The 18,048-nt window shown below is 53.7% G+C and overlaps 1 protein-coding gene across 1 annotated transcript; it reads left to right on the forward strand.

The window, feature by feature from the left end:
- Window positions 1-655: 655 nt before the first annotated feature.
- Window positions 656-17,572, forward strand: NKX2-6 (NK2 homeobox 6). Its single transcript, XM_040618341.1, has 3 exons — window positions 656-764; window positions 13,919-14,361; window positions 17,555-17,572. The coding sequence occupies exons 1-3, from the start codon at window positions 656-658 to the stop codon at window positions 17,570-17,572; spliced, it is 570 nt and encodes a 189-aa protein (XP_040474275.1).
- Window positions 17,573-18,048: the final 476 nt, after the last annotated feature.

The raw sequence follows: 18,048 nt of genomic DNA on the forward strand, positions 1-18,048 counted from the left end.
ATGATTGACTGATGTTCTTGTCTTGTCCTTTTTTTTTTTTTTTTTTTTTTTTTTTTTTTTTAAGTTTTTTTACAAAACTAGGGGAAAATTATTTCAGATTTTCCTGCTCCTCACCCTTCCTGCTTGCTTTGCTGTTCTGAGCAAAGGGGGAGAGAGAGAAAGAGCGAGAGCAGGAGAGGAGGAGTGTGATCTTTGGCACTTTGAATGACACTGGGCAAAATGACGGGGAGCGAAATTTGGGAACAGATTTTGCTTCCTGCCTCCTGTGAACGTAGAAAAATAAAAAGCAGGAAAAAAAAAAAACCCAAAAAAAAAACACCCTTCCACAATATAATAAAGGACATTGTCTTTGCCATCATGATTCAGCCAGTACAACCGGGAATATGAAAGAAGTTTAAAAAAAAAAAAAAAAATTAAGTAGGATGCTAAAAATATAATTAAAATGCAAACAAATGGACTCCGCAGTGGTCGTTCCCATCATGATGGGCGAGATACAAAAGGAAAAGGCAGAAGAAATGCAAACGGCTGCAGACGTCACTGTGCTGCAAATGGGGGAACTCGCCGTCGCAGGACAGCGAGCTATACAAATGCAACTGGGAATTTTAAATATATATATATATATTTCAGTGTAAAGCAATGGCCAAATATTATACCAATGGATTTTGGAGGGGGTAACTGCTTCAAATCCCACTCTTTCCGAGGCCTGATCAAGGGAGGGATGCTCAGCACCTGCGGGAAGCTTACAGACAACATTGTTCAACAGGGTAAGGCGCTCCCCAAAACTCCCTTCTTTCAATAAATCAGCATTTTCCAAGGACACCACGACTCCTCACCTGGTTCACATACACACCTGTGTTTTCAAAGGCCGGGTTCCTCCTCAAAAAGGCCAGGTTGGGCGGTAGAGATCACGTCAGATGATTTTTGCTGTAAACCCCTTTATCCCAGCAACACAGAGGGATCCACGTCGCAAGCGGCCGGAGAACCTGAGGCAGAAAATACCTGCGAGAAACACGGGAGTTTTATTCTAGACAACAGCTGGAAAAACTAGTAAAACCTGTATGAGCTCATGGGGGGGAAACGTAATTATTTTCACACAGACGGGATTTTTTTCTTTTTTTTTTTTTTTTTCCCCTCTTCGGTTTTTATCGTTAAGCAAACACTGGGATAACCCGGATTGTAGCTGCAAAGGGTGGTCACTGTTACCTGCCCCTTCCCGCTTCCCCCTCCAGCCTTTCCCTTGGCCGGGATGGATGCTGAGGGTCCAGGCACACAAACCGAAGCTGGTCATAACGGTTATTTAAAGAGAAAAATAATGTTATGGAAACTGCGTTGCCCTGTCTTCTCAAGCCGGGAAAAAAAAAAATTCCAGTTGGTTCCTTTGCCTTTCCTTCAGGGTTATTTTTCATCAGCAGGCTTGGGAGTGTTTTGTGCTGCAAAAACAAATCCCTGCTCTTCTCTCGATGTGCTGTTTGGCTTGGAGTAATCAACCGGGCTCAATAAAATCATCAGCCATCTCCAGCAGGTCATGCCGAAACCCTAGCATGGTTTTGCTCTCAACTGGGGAATTTAGAGAGTCCAAAGCAGCAGAAAGAGCCCAGCTATTTATTTTTATTACTGTGCTGATAATTAATCCGAGAAGTTTTTTCAGGACTTAAAAAAAAAAATCTTTTTCTGAGCTGTTGTTTGCTTAACTGTTTCACATGTGTGTCTTAGAATCACTTTTATTCGCTGGCCATGATTTTCATGGGAACGAGGTGTCCATCTGGGGGATTCCAGTTCACATTTGTGGCTAATTATGTGAAAAAGGTGCCTTTGATCTTTTCCTAAAGCCGCCTTTATTCCTACAGCCACGGTGAAGAGCGTGGCCCCCATAGGGTCGACTTACAGAGGAAAACGTAAAGAATGAAATTAATCTGAGCAATAAGAGGAGAATACAGATCTTTTCTGGGGTTTATCATTCCTCCATCACCTTTGCTCACTCCAGTGCTGCCACGCACGAGTTTCCATCAGCATCTCTCCTCTCCCTGCCCCAACAACCTCCCCCACCGCCGGCCGTGTCCCAGCTCCTGCCCCATGGCCGCGGATCCTTCCTGCCCAAGGGAAACCTTTCCTTCCTTTGAGCAAAGCCACCGGCCTCAGGAAGAAGGATGGAGGAGGCTGAGAGTCCCGACAGCTCACGGCGAAGTGCGTGACGGGCTAGGTGGAGCTGCCACCGGTGAGTCAAGGGACTCCCAACGACGCACGAGCGTTTTCCTCCTCGTCACTCGCCCGGGTGCTGGCGGGGACGGAGCCCCGAGCCCCGCTGACACGGTTAAAGCTTTGATTGATGGAGCTGGAGAGGGCAGATGTTTTATCGCTGCATCAGAGGAAAGGGCTCCGGGCAGATCCACCCACGGGGCCCCCGGGGAGATGCACCAGCCCCGGAGCTGGATTCCCAGGTCAGGGACCAAACTTCCCTTAAGGATGGGGAGTGGTAGGTTCTGGCCGAAAAAATGAGATTACCAGAAGGACAATATTGGTTTTTCCTCTGGTGTGGAAAGGCGTTCTGCTCTGCTCCCAGCATTGTGCAGCTTTATTCTTCCTAGGGGTGTATTTGGAGTTCACTGACGCTTGCCCCATCGTTAGTCACTAATCAGAATCAAGTATGAGGGACCTTTTGCTTGAAGCATTGGGGGAAGATCAGCATCCAGAGGAATTTTCCAGAAGTAGCCAGGATTTTCCCGGCATCCCCAGTTGGGGCTGTCTGGGACACTTTGGCAAAGCCCTGGGTTCAGCTCACAGGTGCTCAGCAAGGCTGGAGAAGCAGATCAGCATCAGCTGAGACAATCCAGCCCCAGACATCAGCCCTTCTCCAGCTCAGCGGGCCACAGCCACCACCCACATCCCATTGACATGCAACTGAGTTGTCAGGAGCATCTGGTGGCAATCTCTCCCCAATTTCACATCCAAGCACTGCCAAAAAAGTCACATTAGTGTCACAGAAATCCCGCATGTGCTGGTGCCCGGCTCAGCTTTACCATCTCCTACTCGATTTTGCAGCAGCTAAGGGTTTCATCTGCCACCAAAACAGCAAATAACCCTCTGCTCGGATAGTCACGCTGCTAGAAAAAGCTCATTGTTTGCCGTAGAAAGAGCAAAACCTGAATTTCCAGCAATTTGCTGGACACCGACCGAAAGGCCAGCGGGAGCAGCACGTATCCCGCTGTGTGGCCGGGCTCTGGCAAGAGGCACGTTAGTTTTTTCAGCATCCCCTGATATTCAGCTGATGGGCACGATACGAATGAATGAATAATACAGTGGTTTTTGTAAATTATATGTGTGCTCAGAGAGGTCTGATGTGCTCTGGCTGCTTGTCACGCAGGCGGCAGTTCCTTACCGAGGTTGTAAATGTTGTTTTAATACGGTAATAAGTTTCTCGCATGCCATGTTCATCACCCCTAAATGCCTTAAAAGAAGTGAGCCAGCTGTCCCAGCTTACTGCACCTTCAGCACCCCAACTCTCGGCTGAGATCGGAGCTCCCAAAAAATCCTGTTCACCCCTGGGATACGTCTGACTGTGCCAAACTAAGGATGGATTTGATTGAAGCAACGACGAGAAAGAAAACATGGGGATGCTTTCTTCTGGCAAGGCATTCTGGGCTCCCAGCTCAGCTGCAATTTGATTTTAAGACAACTATTGATGAACTCCCGAGAAGTTTGGGATCTGGGCATCGTGGCAAAGGGTAAAGCTGAAGCTCGGTGTCAATCCCTACGGAACTCCACCCCGGCTGCCCTGCTGGGAACGGGGCGAAAGCTGCGTCAGCCCTCGCACAGCATCACTCCGGAGGATTTCTCATGCAGCTCCGGGGCTGTCAGGAAGCGATTAAGAAAGCAAAGGAAATAAAAGCAAGTCAAAGAGTTTTGATCCCGCTCACCCTCTTCCCCCCACAGCGCTGACGCTGGAGAGTGGGATTATTCAGGGTCCCCTTTGAAGCCGTGCTTGCGTCAAAGGACGGCACCTGAAAACGGGGAATCGTCTCGATTCCAGCCTGGATTCAAGGCAGAGAGGAGCGGGGGCTGATCTGGGGCAGAGCCTCATCTCTGCAAACTCTTGAGTGGTTTGTTCGGTCACTGGCACCAGTACCACTACGGGGATTGCACTGGGCAGCAAGAAAACCGGAGCTGGTCTACACTCCTGCCCCCAGGCTGGGCTTAGACCACTTCATGGTTAAGCCAGCCGAGCACATTGCGACCCACGTCCCCATCCCCACCGCGTTCACCTCCAGTGTCACAAGAAGACACGTTTCAGAGCAAACCAGCAACCCAAAGGCTGATTTCTCCAAACCCACCCCAAAAAACCAGGGGTATTATTTGCTTTTCCTCCCGGCTCCCCTGCTCCTGGGAGGCTCCGATGTGTTTTCAGCTGGTTCGGCCACCCCCGGAGCCAGCGCGCAGCCTGACGTCACCCCCACGCTGCACCTCCAGCTCCCATTTATGCTGGCAGCGCTCTAAAGATAGATCCGAGCAAAGATTATCAGCCCGAGCAGTATTAATAGGAGGCAGCTGCTCTTTAAAGACGCTTTTAAATAATCTAAAGAAACTTTGTCGTATTTTTAAAAGCCTTTTAAGTGAGCCAGGCTACCCCTCCTCTTCTCTCGCACACCCCCGCCCCAGCCCACGTGCACCCACTCCCCGGCGATGTGTCAGCCCGTTTTGTCACCCGGCTGGCTCAAAAGCAGCTCTGCCATCCGACGTGGGCCAGGGGACACCGCTCTGCCCCCTCTTCAGCCCAAAGGGAGGGTGGTGGCAGGATTGTGGAGCTGGGAAGGGGTGCACAGCCCCCGCACAGCCCCCCCGGCTGCCGCGCCGGGCTGGCTTAGAGCAGCCACCTCTCCAAAAAAGCCATGGGCAGAGCCGGTCTTAAAAAAAACACGGCGAGCTGCCTAAATTGGTGCTGAGCAGAGGAAATACATCCCCTTGGGTTGGCGGGGTTGTACCTGGGGTCTTCCCCACACTGACATCCCCACGCACCCCCCGGTTCGGCAGTGGGACCGCGCACGTGGCACGGCCACAAGCCTTGGGACAGCCTGGTGAGACGGGACGGTGTCCCGCTGCCGTGTCTGCCGCCTGTTTTAATGGCACGAAGGGAAATAACACAAGATCTGGGTCTTTCCTCCAGCCAGCGCCGGCTCCCGGGCCGTGCTTCAGCCAACTAAATGGCTCCCGAGTGCAAAAAACAGCCCGAGAAAACAGTGAAAGGCAAAAATAAATATTGTGAAACTCACGGCTGTAGAAACCAGCTGCAGCTGCCGGTGGCCACATCTGGCCGCCGTGGCATGGCAGAGGCAGGACCCGCTCGGAGGTCCGGGCGAGCGGGCAGAGGCAGCATCTCCCCCACCTGTCCCCATTTCTGGGGGTAGGAGGAGGATGCTGTGCTGCCCTGGGTACCCCCTGGCAGGAGTGCGGACCCCGCAGCATCACCGGTCCTCTGCTCGGTAACCTCATCTCCCTGTTAACTGAATAATGGAGTGAAACTTTAGCTCTGCTGCTCTCAGCCTGGAAATAAAACCCTCCGGCACAGTGCAGGCTCCTGCTAGACACCGCTCGGGGCTGTCTGCACCGAAAGAGGAGCGGGTACCCCATAAATCCCACCTTTATATAAAATCAGTGGGTGGCGGTACGATACCTAGGGCAAAAGGGTGGGGGTCTGGGCTGGAGCTGCAGGGGTGATGCTCGTGCCCGAGGGCAGCAGATGCCTGTGGTTGTTAAAAATAGATGCTGGTGGCACACTGCTACTTTTAAAGGCCAAATCAGGGTAAAATCTATTGCTGCGCCATGAGAAATAGATGAGGGCAAATCCCATTGGAGTGGAATAAACGTTACTCCCCGTGCAAATAGAGGCAGGGAGGCTGGGAGGGAGCAAGCGCCGGGGATTTGTGCGAGAAGAGGAGCGTGGGGATGGGCACAACCTGCCCGCATCTCGGTGCATCAGTCTGCAACGGGGGGCAGGGTCCATGATCGGGACCAGGCTCTCGGGAAATGCCAATGCTCCAGGAGTTTCTAACCCTCAACGCTTGGTTTTTAAGAAGGCTCTTCCTTTTGGCAGCCCTTTAGTTGAAGGCGGAAAATTACACAGCTCACCCTTGGAGCTGATGGCTGTATCATTAATCATGCCCTTTTTTTTTTTTTTTTTGCCCTTTTTTTTTTTAAAAAAAAAGAAAAATAAATGCCAAAGAGGACACCACAGATGCGAGCACCAAATGGGCTGCTCGGGTTGACCTCCAATTGCTTCGATACGTATTTCACTCCAGCTCAGGAAGTTGCTCACAGCCAGTTTATATATTTTAAGGGTGGGTAGATTGACAAATAGGAAATCTATGACATGTAATAGCTGATAACGCATGATGCATTTCCCTCTGCCCTGTGAATTATTTGAGGCTGCATTTTATTTAAATATTATCATGCCTAGGATTTCAGCGTGGGGTGTCCACAGATGACATCAGAGAGAAAAAATTAAGCAATTCTCCTTATTTTAGGAGCTTATTTGTCTTGATAGTTTAAGTTATGTTTTTGGCCCGCTATGCAAGCGATCTTTCTTCAATCAAAATAAATGCCTCCCATTAAAAAAAAAAAAAAGGCGAAACAAAACAAAACACAAACCCAACAGATGTGGCAAGCCCCGCAGTTGTTCCAAAGCAGAAAGCAAACCCAAGCACGTTTGCCAGGCCCCGTCCGCCCACTTACCGAGCCTGTGAAAACCAATAATAAAGAACATTTGCACAGTGCTTGGTCTTTGCAAACCGCGGGGCAGCTTGCGACGGGGACATACGGGGAGCACGAGGCGCAGGGGGAACCCCCTGGGTTTTAAGTGAGGAAGTTGAGGTTTGGTGAAATTGGGGAAGCCGGGGGGTAACCAAGCTCAGCTTTGCCCCGACCCCGCACACCTTGTCAGAACACCTCTCCCGCACGGCTCGGAGGGCCAAGGAGGATTTAATCCCTGTCCTCGCCCCGCTGGAAGGCAGCTTTTGGGATGCTGCTTTGCACACTAAGCATTGAAGAAGCACAGCCCAAACTCCCCCTTCCCCGCGGGGCATTCACCTCCAGGCACACCATACATGTCCCACCACGTCTCACCTCTATTTTCCTTGCCAGAGCCAGATTTTTTTTTTTTTTTTTCTTTGCCACCATGCTCACAAGCCCCTTTAGCCCCCTGCTCCTGAGGGGCTGCGTAAGCCGTCAGCCCCCTCCTGACCACCCCAGCCTCAGCTCCCGGTGAAGCATGAAGCGGCAGGATGCAGCTGCGGGAAGCCCGAGGATGCGTTTGGGATGCTCCAACCCTAACAGGGCTGCTGGTGGGAGAGATGAGAACCCCGGCTCCTGCTGGGAGTCACTGGGGGAGGCTGGAAGGGACCAGCATGGACCTCCTGCCCTACCCTTACCGCTCAGCAAGCTGCAGGGGGATACACTTTTTTGTTTTCTCCCCAACTCTGTGAGGTTTTTTTATTTTTTTTTTTTTTCCAGCAGCTCTGCTCCCTGTCCGAGGCGCTCAGCCACAGCTCTTGTGCCATCTGCCGACCGAAGCCTGCTGGCTCCGTGGCCCCACCACGCCACAGCACCCACCACCCACTCGGCCTGCCTGCACCCACCCTCTCCCCTCTGGCAGCCCCCAGGTGCCTCCCTCCCTCCCTTCGCTCCCACCACCACCTCCTGCCCAGCCCTGACTTGAAAGTCATCCCCAGGAATCTGGCTACATCCTAGAAAGTCCAAAAATGGGAAAATTCTGCTCCTTGGTCATCCCTGCTATGGCCAGGCAGGTGGCCCCAAAAGCGGGGAAGGATGGGGACAGGCTGCACCCCTGCCGCTTTCAGACCTGGTTTTGCAGGGAAAGAAGGTAGAAGCAGCCAAATTTTGGCTGAAACGTCCAGGTATAGAATTATAGAATCATTCAGATTAGAAAACACCTTGAAGATCATCAAGTACACCCATGAATCTAACACCGTCACGTCCAAGCGCTGGGAAGGGGCAGCCCAGCAGCTACCAGCCCCCCATGGGGACACCACGGCGGCCCCCACCATCACCCCAGCACAGCCCTGCGTGTGATGCTGCGACACACACAAATGCAGAAATTCGTCTGCCCGCTGCAAAGCAGAGGATCGCACCCTTCATCACCGAAATGCACCGGGGAAGGAGCAGGTAGCCCCGATGGTTTGATGCAGGATGTTCCTTACAGCTGCCTCGTTAGAAAAAGCGACAGACAAATATGAGAACATCATTCTGTGAGTTCAGATTTCCTCCATCTGCCAGCACTTGGGGGACACTGAATTATTCATGACATTTCACCAAAATAATCCAACTTAAAAATAACTCCTCTGCTTAAAAGACGGTGAGAGCACTTTTAACACCCACCGATATTTTTACCTCCTGTGCATGAAGCAGCAAACCCCCAAGCCCAAGCAATTGCTGCCCGTACCCACCACTGCCCCACTCCTCTTTAATAGTGTGGGTGAAGGAGCATAGGGGATGGGGTGGGGGGTGGGGGTGAGGGGATTTCCCCCCCTTTCAGTGCTCAGCTTTGGAGTTTAGAGAAGGAAAACTGCACATCTGCAGTGTCCAAGCAGAGGGCACTGCTGTCTAATGGTTGGAGCCAGGGCTTTGCTACAAGGGTTTGGTTTATGTCAATCCCAAAGTCCTTCTGGCACAGAAAACCTCACCCACTAGCAGATATTGCTGCAGCATCCGCCGAGAAACCTTCTCTCCATTTCCTTCCCCTGATTTCAACAGGTTCCCCAAACCCCAGAAATTAAAGATTAAAAAATGGTGATAAAACCCGGCCCAACAGAGTAGCCAGGAATGAAGCAGAGCGCTGGGATAGGCACTGGCTTGTCTCAAAAAGGGTACGAGAGCTGGCTAAAATAGAGAAAAAAAAGAAGAAGAAAAAAAAAAAAGAGGTAAGAGGGCAGAGATGACAACCTGCCCCAGGTTTGGTGGTTCAGCCTTGCGCCCACACTGCATCATGTCACGACACCCTTCCACCCTGCTCGCGCTGCCCTCACCCACCGCCTGCCTCTGCCAGCGCAGCGGGGACGTGGCCGTCGTCCCAGAGTCAGGCAGAAAGTGAGTTCTCCATGACAAAACTGACTTTGAAACTTTAGCAAGCTATCCCATGGATTCTGAAAAGCAGCACGTTTTTCTGCTTTCCCCACCACCACCAATGTTTATTAGAAAGCCTTGGAGAGGGTATCTGCTTTCCCTCACCCGCCTGCAGCTCGCACTCTGCCATCACTTCCATTTTCTCTGCTTTTTGTTTTCTTTCACTGATGAAAAAGGACCGGAAAGGAGTTGGGGAAAAGAAGAAGATGTATAAAACCCTTTTAAGTTTAGTTTCAGCTGCATCAAAGCATTCACAAACTCTTTAGAGATGTTTATACATGTGCTCTGTGCTTGCAACCCCTCCGTGCATCCACCTCATTATTCCCATTATATTCCCATTAGTCAGTATTCCCATTATTCCCTCACTCTGAGCATTTTAAAAACAAAACCTTCTGGCAGGGCAGGTGTGCCTGGGAGGGCTGGCTACCCCATCACACTCCCGGCAGGCAGAGTCAGGTTTCCCGAGTTTCGGATGCTCATCCGACATCACATCGGGATCCTGATGCATCCCAGCGATAGCTGCCAGAAATCAGATACTTCGGGAGCCACAGTCGCGCTGCTGCCATAGAAATCCTTCCATTTAAACACCCAACGGTGGCTAGAAGCAGCTTTCTCCTGATTTCATCTAACCTAGTTAAAAAGAGGAGTAATGTCACTGGGGAGCTGTAATCAAATTAACTTGCCAGTCAAAAAAGAAGCCGATGATTTATGATCGCTTGTGATAGATCCTCTTAGTCTTCTTCCCAGAAATCCCCCTGTGGCTTCTCACTGCCAAAACGCAGCGGCCGAGAGCCACGGTCCATCCCCAGCACCGCAGGAAGAGCCCCAGCCGTGATGTCCGCAGCATCGGGAAAGCTCCCGGGCACGGGGCAGGGAGCAGGGCTGGGGCTGGCCAGGCTCAGCAGCAAGTTTTGGCAGGGGAGCACCTGCAGGGATGATTTACGAGCCTCATCCAAGCCTCTGGATGCTCCAGAGCCCGCCACTGCTCTGCAAGCAAGGGAGGGTTGGATGTGACCTGTGGGGGCACACGGAGCGGGATGGGGAGCAGCCAGCACAGCCCCAGGACCAGCACGGGGCACTAATCCTGCCCCACTGCCTGTTCCCTGCATGAAGCTCCATTTTCCTTCACTCCCCCCTGATTCAACCCACCCAGTGGGGTCTCTCCGTGGGTCCTGAGCGCCAAACTCCAGTCTCTCCATTAATGTCAGCCACACCGAGTCATTAGGGGCGGATAAAACTACTTACCCCAATTCCTTCCTGCTCGTCTCAATCCCAGCCAAGCATTTTACCTTGGCGCCGGCTGCCTCCTGCCATCAACAAGCCAAGGTGTAATGTTACTGTCTGTTTTGCTCTCGCCTTTTGGCGTTTCGAGTCCCAAACAAACCATTTAGACATGGCAATGAATCCAGTCAGGGACCGGGAAGGGGTCTGGGGAAGGGGGCACAGCCCTGGATGTGGAGAAGGGGTTTGCAGGAGCTGCTCTTGCCCACTGGGACCGGGGCGAAGGGGGCACATGGCTGCGGTGGGAGCCAGCACGGGCAGGAGAGTCCAGCCCAAGGTGCCTGAGCTGATTTAAGTGAGCTGCAGTGTCGGTTCTGTACAGGATTAGAAATTCTGGGGTGTGAGAAGCAAGTGCAATAACCCCCAAAAAGTCAAAACAAAAACAAAACAAAAAAAAGAAAAAGTACCTCCAGGTATTTTTTTCAGCAGGCAAAAGTCACACTGAAAAATCCACATCCCTACCAAGCGTAACAAAAGCAGGATTAGGCCCGCAGCGAGGCACAGCACCACTGGAAGCCACCTCGGGGGACAGCGAGCACTCACCCGGAGGGCAGCCGAAAGAAGCCGCTTGGGCAGTGCCAGAGTTTTACCCCGGCCAAGGGGATGGAGCAGATGCTGGAGGGGGGCATCGCCGCACCCCGCGAAACCCTCCGGGGAAGGCGACCTCGGTGTTACCCGCAGTGTGTCCGGCCCTAATTCTTACATTACACCAGGGAGTAAGGCAGGGTGGGCAGGGACATCCCACGGGCAGGATGCACAGAGCTAAAACCCCAGGCTGCAGGAGCGAACACCAGCACGGTGCACGGCTGAGGACCATCCCGCGGGGCTGCGAGCACTTTGCTCCCCACGCCACCGTATTTATTTTCCCTCCCGCTCCAGCCCCTCGCTTCCTCGCCTGCATTTGGGTAGTTTATTTATTCAGCCTCCCCTAACAGGCTGGTTTGGCTATTTCGGTGGTGCGAGAGATACCGACCCAACCCGGACAAAAACTAGCTCTGCTCTGTCAGGGCTATCAGCAAACACCAGCCCCTGAGGCCGGCCAGGAATTTTAATTGAAATAGCCGGTCACCAGGCTCAGATAAGGCCCAGCATCACCCCACGGCCACTGGGGCTCCCCCTGCCCCATGGGACCACCAGCACCCGACCTTGCTCCCCCAACTCACTGGGGGGCCCCGACCTTGCACTGCAGCTCAGCGCCTACCAGCCACTGGGACAGACTGGGAGGGAACTGGGGTCCAGAGCTGCTGTCGGTGGGCAGCCCACCTTGGTGGGGGCTCTCGCAGCATCCCTCCCCCGGCCGCAAGGAGCTAGGTGGTCTGCACCCCTTATCAGCCCTTATCTCCCAAAGCCGCTCGCTAATGTGACCTTAATGGAGCCAAAATCGACTCGATTTGTTTTATTGCAGCTCAGCCCCAATGCCCCCACACACACACACTTCCCCTTGTTTTGGAAATACAGAGGGGAAGGGGTCTGGCTCCTTCCCCGGCAGCTGAAAGGGGGGCAGCGTATGGGGAGCCGTGCCCAGGCCTGAGCATCCCGGGAGAGTCCTCCCGGCCCCCCCCAGCCCCCGGGACCCCCCCAGGCCGGCCCGGCGGGGGCCGGGGGTGGTGCCTGGCCCGGCAGCAGGAGGGTCAGAGGCGGGGAGCGGGTCCCGCAGCGCACAGCCCCTCTGCGGGCACGGCGGCTCCGACGGACCCCCCCACCGCCCCCCGCCCCTTCCCAGGCCTGGAAGATGCTGCCCACCCCCTTCTCGGTGAAGGACATCCTCAACCTGGAGCGGCCGGAGGCTGCCGGGGGGGGTCCCCGCCGCCCCCGGGCCCCGGGCTGCCCGCAGCCCCGGCGGGGAGGACGAGCCGCCGCGTAAGTGACTGGCGGGGCCGTGGGGGCGCTGGGGGAGGTGGGGGGGAGGGCACGGAATACCTTTCGTTCCCCCGGGGTGGAAAACCGAGGGCAGCCCCCCCCCCGCCCGTTGCATCCTCGCACCCTCCAGCCACGATCCCGCCGGAGCCGACGGTCCCCGCCGCGGGACGTGGCAACACCCCCGACACCCCACCCCCCCCCACCCCCCTTGGATATTTTCTTTTTTTCTATTTTTTTCCCCAGTGTTCGAGGGTTTTGGGGTTGTTTAAGGCATTTTCCGGGCAGCCCGACAGCCCCGGTGCATCCCACCCCGCCGCCCTCGGAGAAACGAAATGGCTCCGGGAGGTGAAGGGGGTGGGGGGTTGGATGTAGTTGGTTTTTTTCTGCCGAACGGCACAAATCGCCCCCTTTTTCGATGACACGAACCCCCGTGTCGATGCTCCGCAAATTGTCCCCGCTGGGGACAAGGACCGGCCCGACCGGCCCCGAGGCGCCGGCTGCGGCAGCGGGGATGCTCCGGGGCAGCCGCCCGGGGGGTCAGACCGAGCCCCCCCTCTCCCCGCCGCCAAAATCCCACCAAGTTTCCTTTGCTCGTGTTTCCCTAAAGCCCGGCGGCTTCAGAGCAGCGAAACGGGGAAAACAGTAGGACCGCAGCTTGAGCACTGGGTGGCACTGGGATGCAGAGCTAGAAAGGGCGAGAGGAGCCCGGGCAGGGCGCTCAGTCGGCTTCACACCTGCAGACGGACCCCCCCAGCACCCCATTTGCCCGCAGCATCCCCTCAAATCTCCCGAGCCCCTGCAGACGGACCCCCCCCCCCAGCACCCCATTTGCCCGCAGCATCCCTTCAAATCTCCTGAGCCCCCGCGGCGGCTGCCAGGGTACCTGAGTGCGTCCCACCAGCTGGGGAGCAACCGCCAGGCAAGACCCCAGCCCAGATCACCTGCAATGCAAACCCCCAGCAAATTTAATATATATATATATATATATATATATAAAAACAAAACCCAAAGCCACTACTTTGCATCTTCTCTCAGATCTAATAATTTAATAATTTCTCCTCCTTCATTCCCAGCCCCTTCGTTTTCCTGGGTTTGCTTAAATTCAGAGCGCTGCAGGATTCTTTCCTGGGGTGCTGGGGGTAAGTGCTACCAGTCTCGCTGCCCTCGCTCCCAGCCCCCCCCCCCGAGCAGGGCAGCGGGGAAGGGGATTTGGGTTCTGGAGTACTCGATCTCACAGCACATCCCACTTTCCTTGGGCCCCTCTGAGCTGGGGCTGCCACGGTGGTGGCACCCACAACAGCACAGGCATCGTTAGGAGGGACCGCAAGGAGGCATGATCCAAAATTCATATAACAGTCTAATTCCATCAGAAAGAAAAAAAAAAAAAAGAGGGGGGGGGGGAAGGGGGTGTGTGGTGACTTTCTTGAATTCCCATTAAACATCCCAGGAAAGTTCATATTAAAAGGGGAATTCCCTTGCATTTCCATTAAACATCCCAGGGAATTTCACAGTAAATTTATCTGCTATCAACCCTACTTCATCTTCTTCCCAAAGGGCCCCATTCCCAATTCGATTCCTCCTTCGGAAACACGCTCTCCCTGGGAACACAGTCAGACTTGGGTCTCACTTTGGGTTTTTCTGGCTGCAGGAAAACGTTTGCTCGCCCACCCCTCCGAGGCAGACAAGAAGAAAGCCGACCCCTGCCACCATCCCAAGCAGCGACAGCGCAGAAAACCCCGAGTTTTGTTCTCCCAGGCTCAGGTGTTTGAACTGGAGCGACGATTTAAGCAGCAAAAATACCTCTCTGCTCCGGAAAGGGAACACCTCGCCAGCGTGCTCAAGCTCACCTCCACGCAGGTGAAAATCTGGTTCCAGAACCGCAGGTACAAGTGCAAGAGGCAAAAACAGGACAAATCCCTGGAGCTGGCTGCCCACCCGCTGCCCCCCCGGAGGGTGGCGGTGCCCGTGCTGGTCAGGGACGGCAAACCCTGTCTGGGGGGCTCCCAGCCTCATCCAGCCCCATACAGCATCACCGCCAGCCCTTACTCCTATAGCTCCTACTACAGTGCCTATAGCAGCAGCCCCTATGGTGTTAGCTATGGGGGGGGGCTATGCTGGGGTGCCCCCCAGTGCCACCCCAGGCAGCCACGCTGTCAACGGGAGCTTGGGCATGGCCAGCGCTGCTCAGCACCAGCCTCCCTGCTTGCAAGCCGCCGTGCCAGCGGGAATCAGGGCTTGGTAGGTGGAGGTGAGGGTGGCCTGGAAAGCACTGAGGAAAGCCCCCCTCCCCCCCCCCCCAGCTCCAAACCCAGCCTTAGTTGGGATGGGAGCTGAATCCAAAGGGTTTCTGGCCCCCCCCGGAGAGTGGGACGACTCCATCCCATGCAGTCACATCTCTGCAGGAGAGAGGGGGATGCTGCCGCTCCAGCGCTGTGACTTTGGGGACCCGGTGACTGAGGGCATTTATTTATTTAAACACAAACGCTTTGGAGTCTGGCCCTTCCCGCTCCCACAGAGGATTTGCTCCTCCGGGATGCCAGCACGCAGCCAGCAAGAGGGTGCAAACGCTGGTTTTCTTCCAAAGGACAACTGGAAAACAGGGTCTGTGCACGTCACTGTGCGTTCACTTTTTAACGAACAGTATTTAATGCTTTGAGTCCCTCTAATCTTTTGAGATACCTTTCTGATTTATATTTCTTAATAACTCCCAGTGCAGGTGTTCATTTCTGTCTATTATTATTATTATTATTTGCAAATAAAAAACAAATTGGTGAAATTGTGTGTTTTCACTCTCTCACCGTTCCTCAACTTTAGCATTTTGACTTTTCCCATCCATAGTTTACAGCTGAGCATGAAAACCTGATCCAAAGAAGAAAAAAAATATAACAACAAAAAAAAAAAAAAAACCCCACACCACCAGAATAAACCCAAACCAAAATAAACCACCACCACCACAACCAAAATCAAACTTAATATTAATAAACCCAGAAAGATAATCATCTTGTGGTCCAGGCTTGGGGAGCTCCCAAGGTTTAACTCCCTCCCTAAGTCTTGGCGAGTTTTTTTCAGCTCCCTGCTTCTATTCCCTTACTGGTAAAATGGGTTTGCAGGTACATGGTGGGGCAGCTCGCAGGATCGCAGTGGGCTGGTGCCATCTGAGTTATTCCAGCACCACTGGTGCTGGACCAAGAGGTGCAAGATCCCCAAATCAGGATCCAGCAGCATCATGTGCCTTGTGGGATCAGAGGACTTGTATGTTTATATATGCATCTCTCTATATATATATATTTAAGAAATGCAGGAGAGTCGGATGTCATTGCAGTGTCCCAGTGCAGATCAAAGGGGAGCACAGCCACATCCCACATCCGCACCCTCGCACTTCCAGAATAAACCCAGTGAGAGTTTGTTAGACCAGCACAACCGTCAGGCCGCCCATGGCCAACCAGTGCAGGCTTTACTTGCATCGGGGAGGGGAGAAAAAACACCCAAAGGTCAACGCCTGATGCAAAATATTGGTTTCACAGAGATGGCTCCACTCCAGGGCCAAGATATTCCCGGGACAGAGCCAGGCAGCAACCTGCACACAACTCCCACTGCACGGGACAGGCAACCCCCCCCCCCTCCTTTCCCGACAGCTTCTTATCCTCCCAGCGTTCGGAAAAACAGGCTTGCAGGAGGCAATTCAGCTTTTATCTCTAATCCTACTCAGCCCCATCACTCCGACGCTCACTCACTTCCCAAACGGGGACATCTCTGCCGTCCAAATCAAACCAGAAAAACCCTCTCGGCGAGATAGCCTGCCCGCCATCCCACCGCGCCGAGACCCTAGAAAAGGCTGGGTGAGGCGACAGCTGCGCTGGGCACTGCCCCTTCTCCTCCCCTTCATCCATCCACGCTCACTGGGGGCTATCTCCCTACATCAGCTGGGGCTCAGGTCTCTATCCCAGTTTTGGGGCAGCCAGGGGATTCAACAGGGTCCTGGCACTGGGGAAAGCGCCGGCAGACCGCAGCGTCCCACGTGCATGGGCTCACCTGCAAGTCTTCACACCACAGAGTTTTTTTCTTTTGAGGTTCAGCAGTCAAAGGAGGCAAATCACACAAAACTCCTCCCAAATAAACACAGAAATCAAAGAAGGTAATTGCTACCCTCCCCAGCTCAGAAAAAAAGCCTGAAAATGGGAATCATGGATGCTGAAGGCATCATCTATGCCCCTCCAAAACATACAGAAAGCCCGGTCCCTGCAGGGTCAGGGTATCCCTAAATCCTTGGTGTTTGCCAGATCCCCTCTGTCACCTGCCTCTCCGCAGTACATGTCAGGGATTTTGCTTTAAACTTCCCGTTTCCAGCCCAAATCAGAAATCCCACGCTGCAAGAACCAGCTTTTCCAAGCACCCAGACACACAAACCAGCCCACAAAACCTTCCCCTGCACCAAAACTCCTGTCCTGGGCCAAATTATTCCCCACTCATCAGTACAAGTTATTTTGGCTGAACGAGCCAGGGATGCTGGCACTGGCAACCAAGGTACCAAGAGATTTGGCCACAAAAAAAAGAGCCATGTGACGAGGCCACCCATAACCGACCGACAGATGGAGGGGTCGAACAGACGGACGGCACCAGGGGATGTCACTAGCCACTGCGGTAAAGCTGTGGCTGCAAAGCAGAGGTGTAAGAACCTGGCTCTTTTTGCAGGAAAATATTTTATTGAAGTTAAATGATCCCCCTGGAAGGAAGGGAGCTGCCCAGCTTCTGGGAAAAGAAGTCCCTCTGCTGGGTCTTGCCTTGATGTCTTTGTGCTATTGCCCGGAACAGCAAAGGATGCACAATGGGCTGCATCCCTGGGTGTGGGGGCACCGACAGCAGCAAGGGCAGCCTAAAATCAGCAGGGGGAGGGTCTCTGCAGCGGGAAAATTGGCCCCCAACCCCAGCACAGAGGGAGCAGCATCACTTCCCGACCCCAGCGAGCATCCCCGTATGGCACAGCACCCACCCACACGGCGGTGTACCCTCAGGCCAGCCCAGGAGACCCACGGGTGCCCCTGGGGGTGTCCCTCCATCCCCAGCACCCCCGAGCAGCGTGGTGGGATCTGGTTTAAGCGCTGGAGCGGGTGGGCAGGGAGCAGTGGGCAGCCCACCCACCCACCGTGGCCACCTCCCAGCTCCTAATTTGCTCTCCAGAAGCCAGGCCAGGGGGTTAGAGGGCCAGCGGCGGGGGCACGGCTGCAATAATACTACTCTTGGGCTCCAGTTGCTTCATAAATCTTTTCCCAATTCCCTTTCTCAGGCTATAGGAGGACAATGAGGCTGAATTATGGAAGCTACTGCCGTTTTCCAAGCATACAGCGAATATAGGGGGGCATTTTCCAAGGCAGGAGCATCAGCAGGTTAAAGAATGAGACAAAGGGGCAGGTTAAAAGCAGGTTTGGGGCACATCAACCACCCTCCTAGAAAATCAACAAAGTCCTCAGGGGATTTCAATGAAATGTTTCTCTTTTAAAGGTTAAAAACAATTTTGGCTGAAGAAGAGGGGCTGGATTTGGGTGAAGGCTTTAGGAATAGAAGAGGGGATCTGGGCTACGTTATTCCAACAGCAAAAGAAGTCTGCAGGCAACAGGGCTACAGGGGGTCATTGTGTATATATATTTTTATATATGTGTATATATACACACTCATCCCTCGGAGGGTGCCTGCAGTTCCCAGGGATGCTGCCTGCCCGAGGAGCCAAATCCTGCTCCCACAGGGGCTTCCCCACCAGATTGCTTCGCCTTACGATGGGGC

Source organism: Falco naumanni, chromosome 19, assembly GCF_017639655.2.
Source record: "Falco naumanni isolate bFalNau1 chromosome 19, bFalNau1.pat, whole genome shotgun sequence".
NCBI lineage: Eukaryota > Metazoa > Chordata > Aves > Falconiformes > Falconidae > Falco > Falco naumanni.

Bases quoted from the DNA above. Each gene is read 5' to 3' on its own strand.
- NKX2-6 (XM_040618341.1), top strand. From the start codon at position 656: ATGGATTTTGGAGGGGGTAACTGCTTCAAATCCCACTCTTTCCGAGGC. The intron at 765-13,918 runs GTAAGGCGCTCC...TTCTGGCTGCAG, and splicing joins AGACAACATTGTTCAACAGG to GAAAACGTTTGCTCGCCCAC.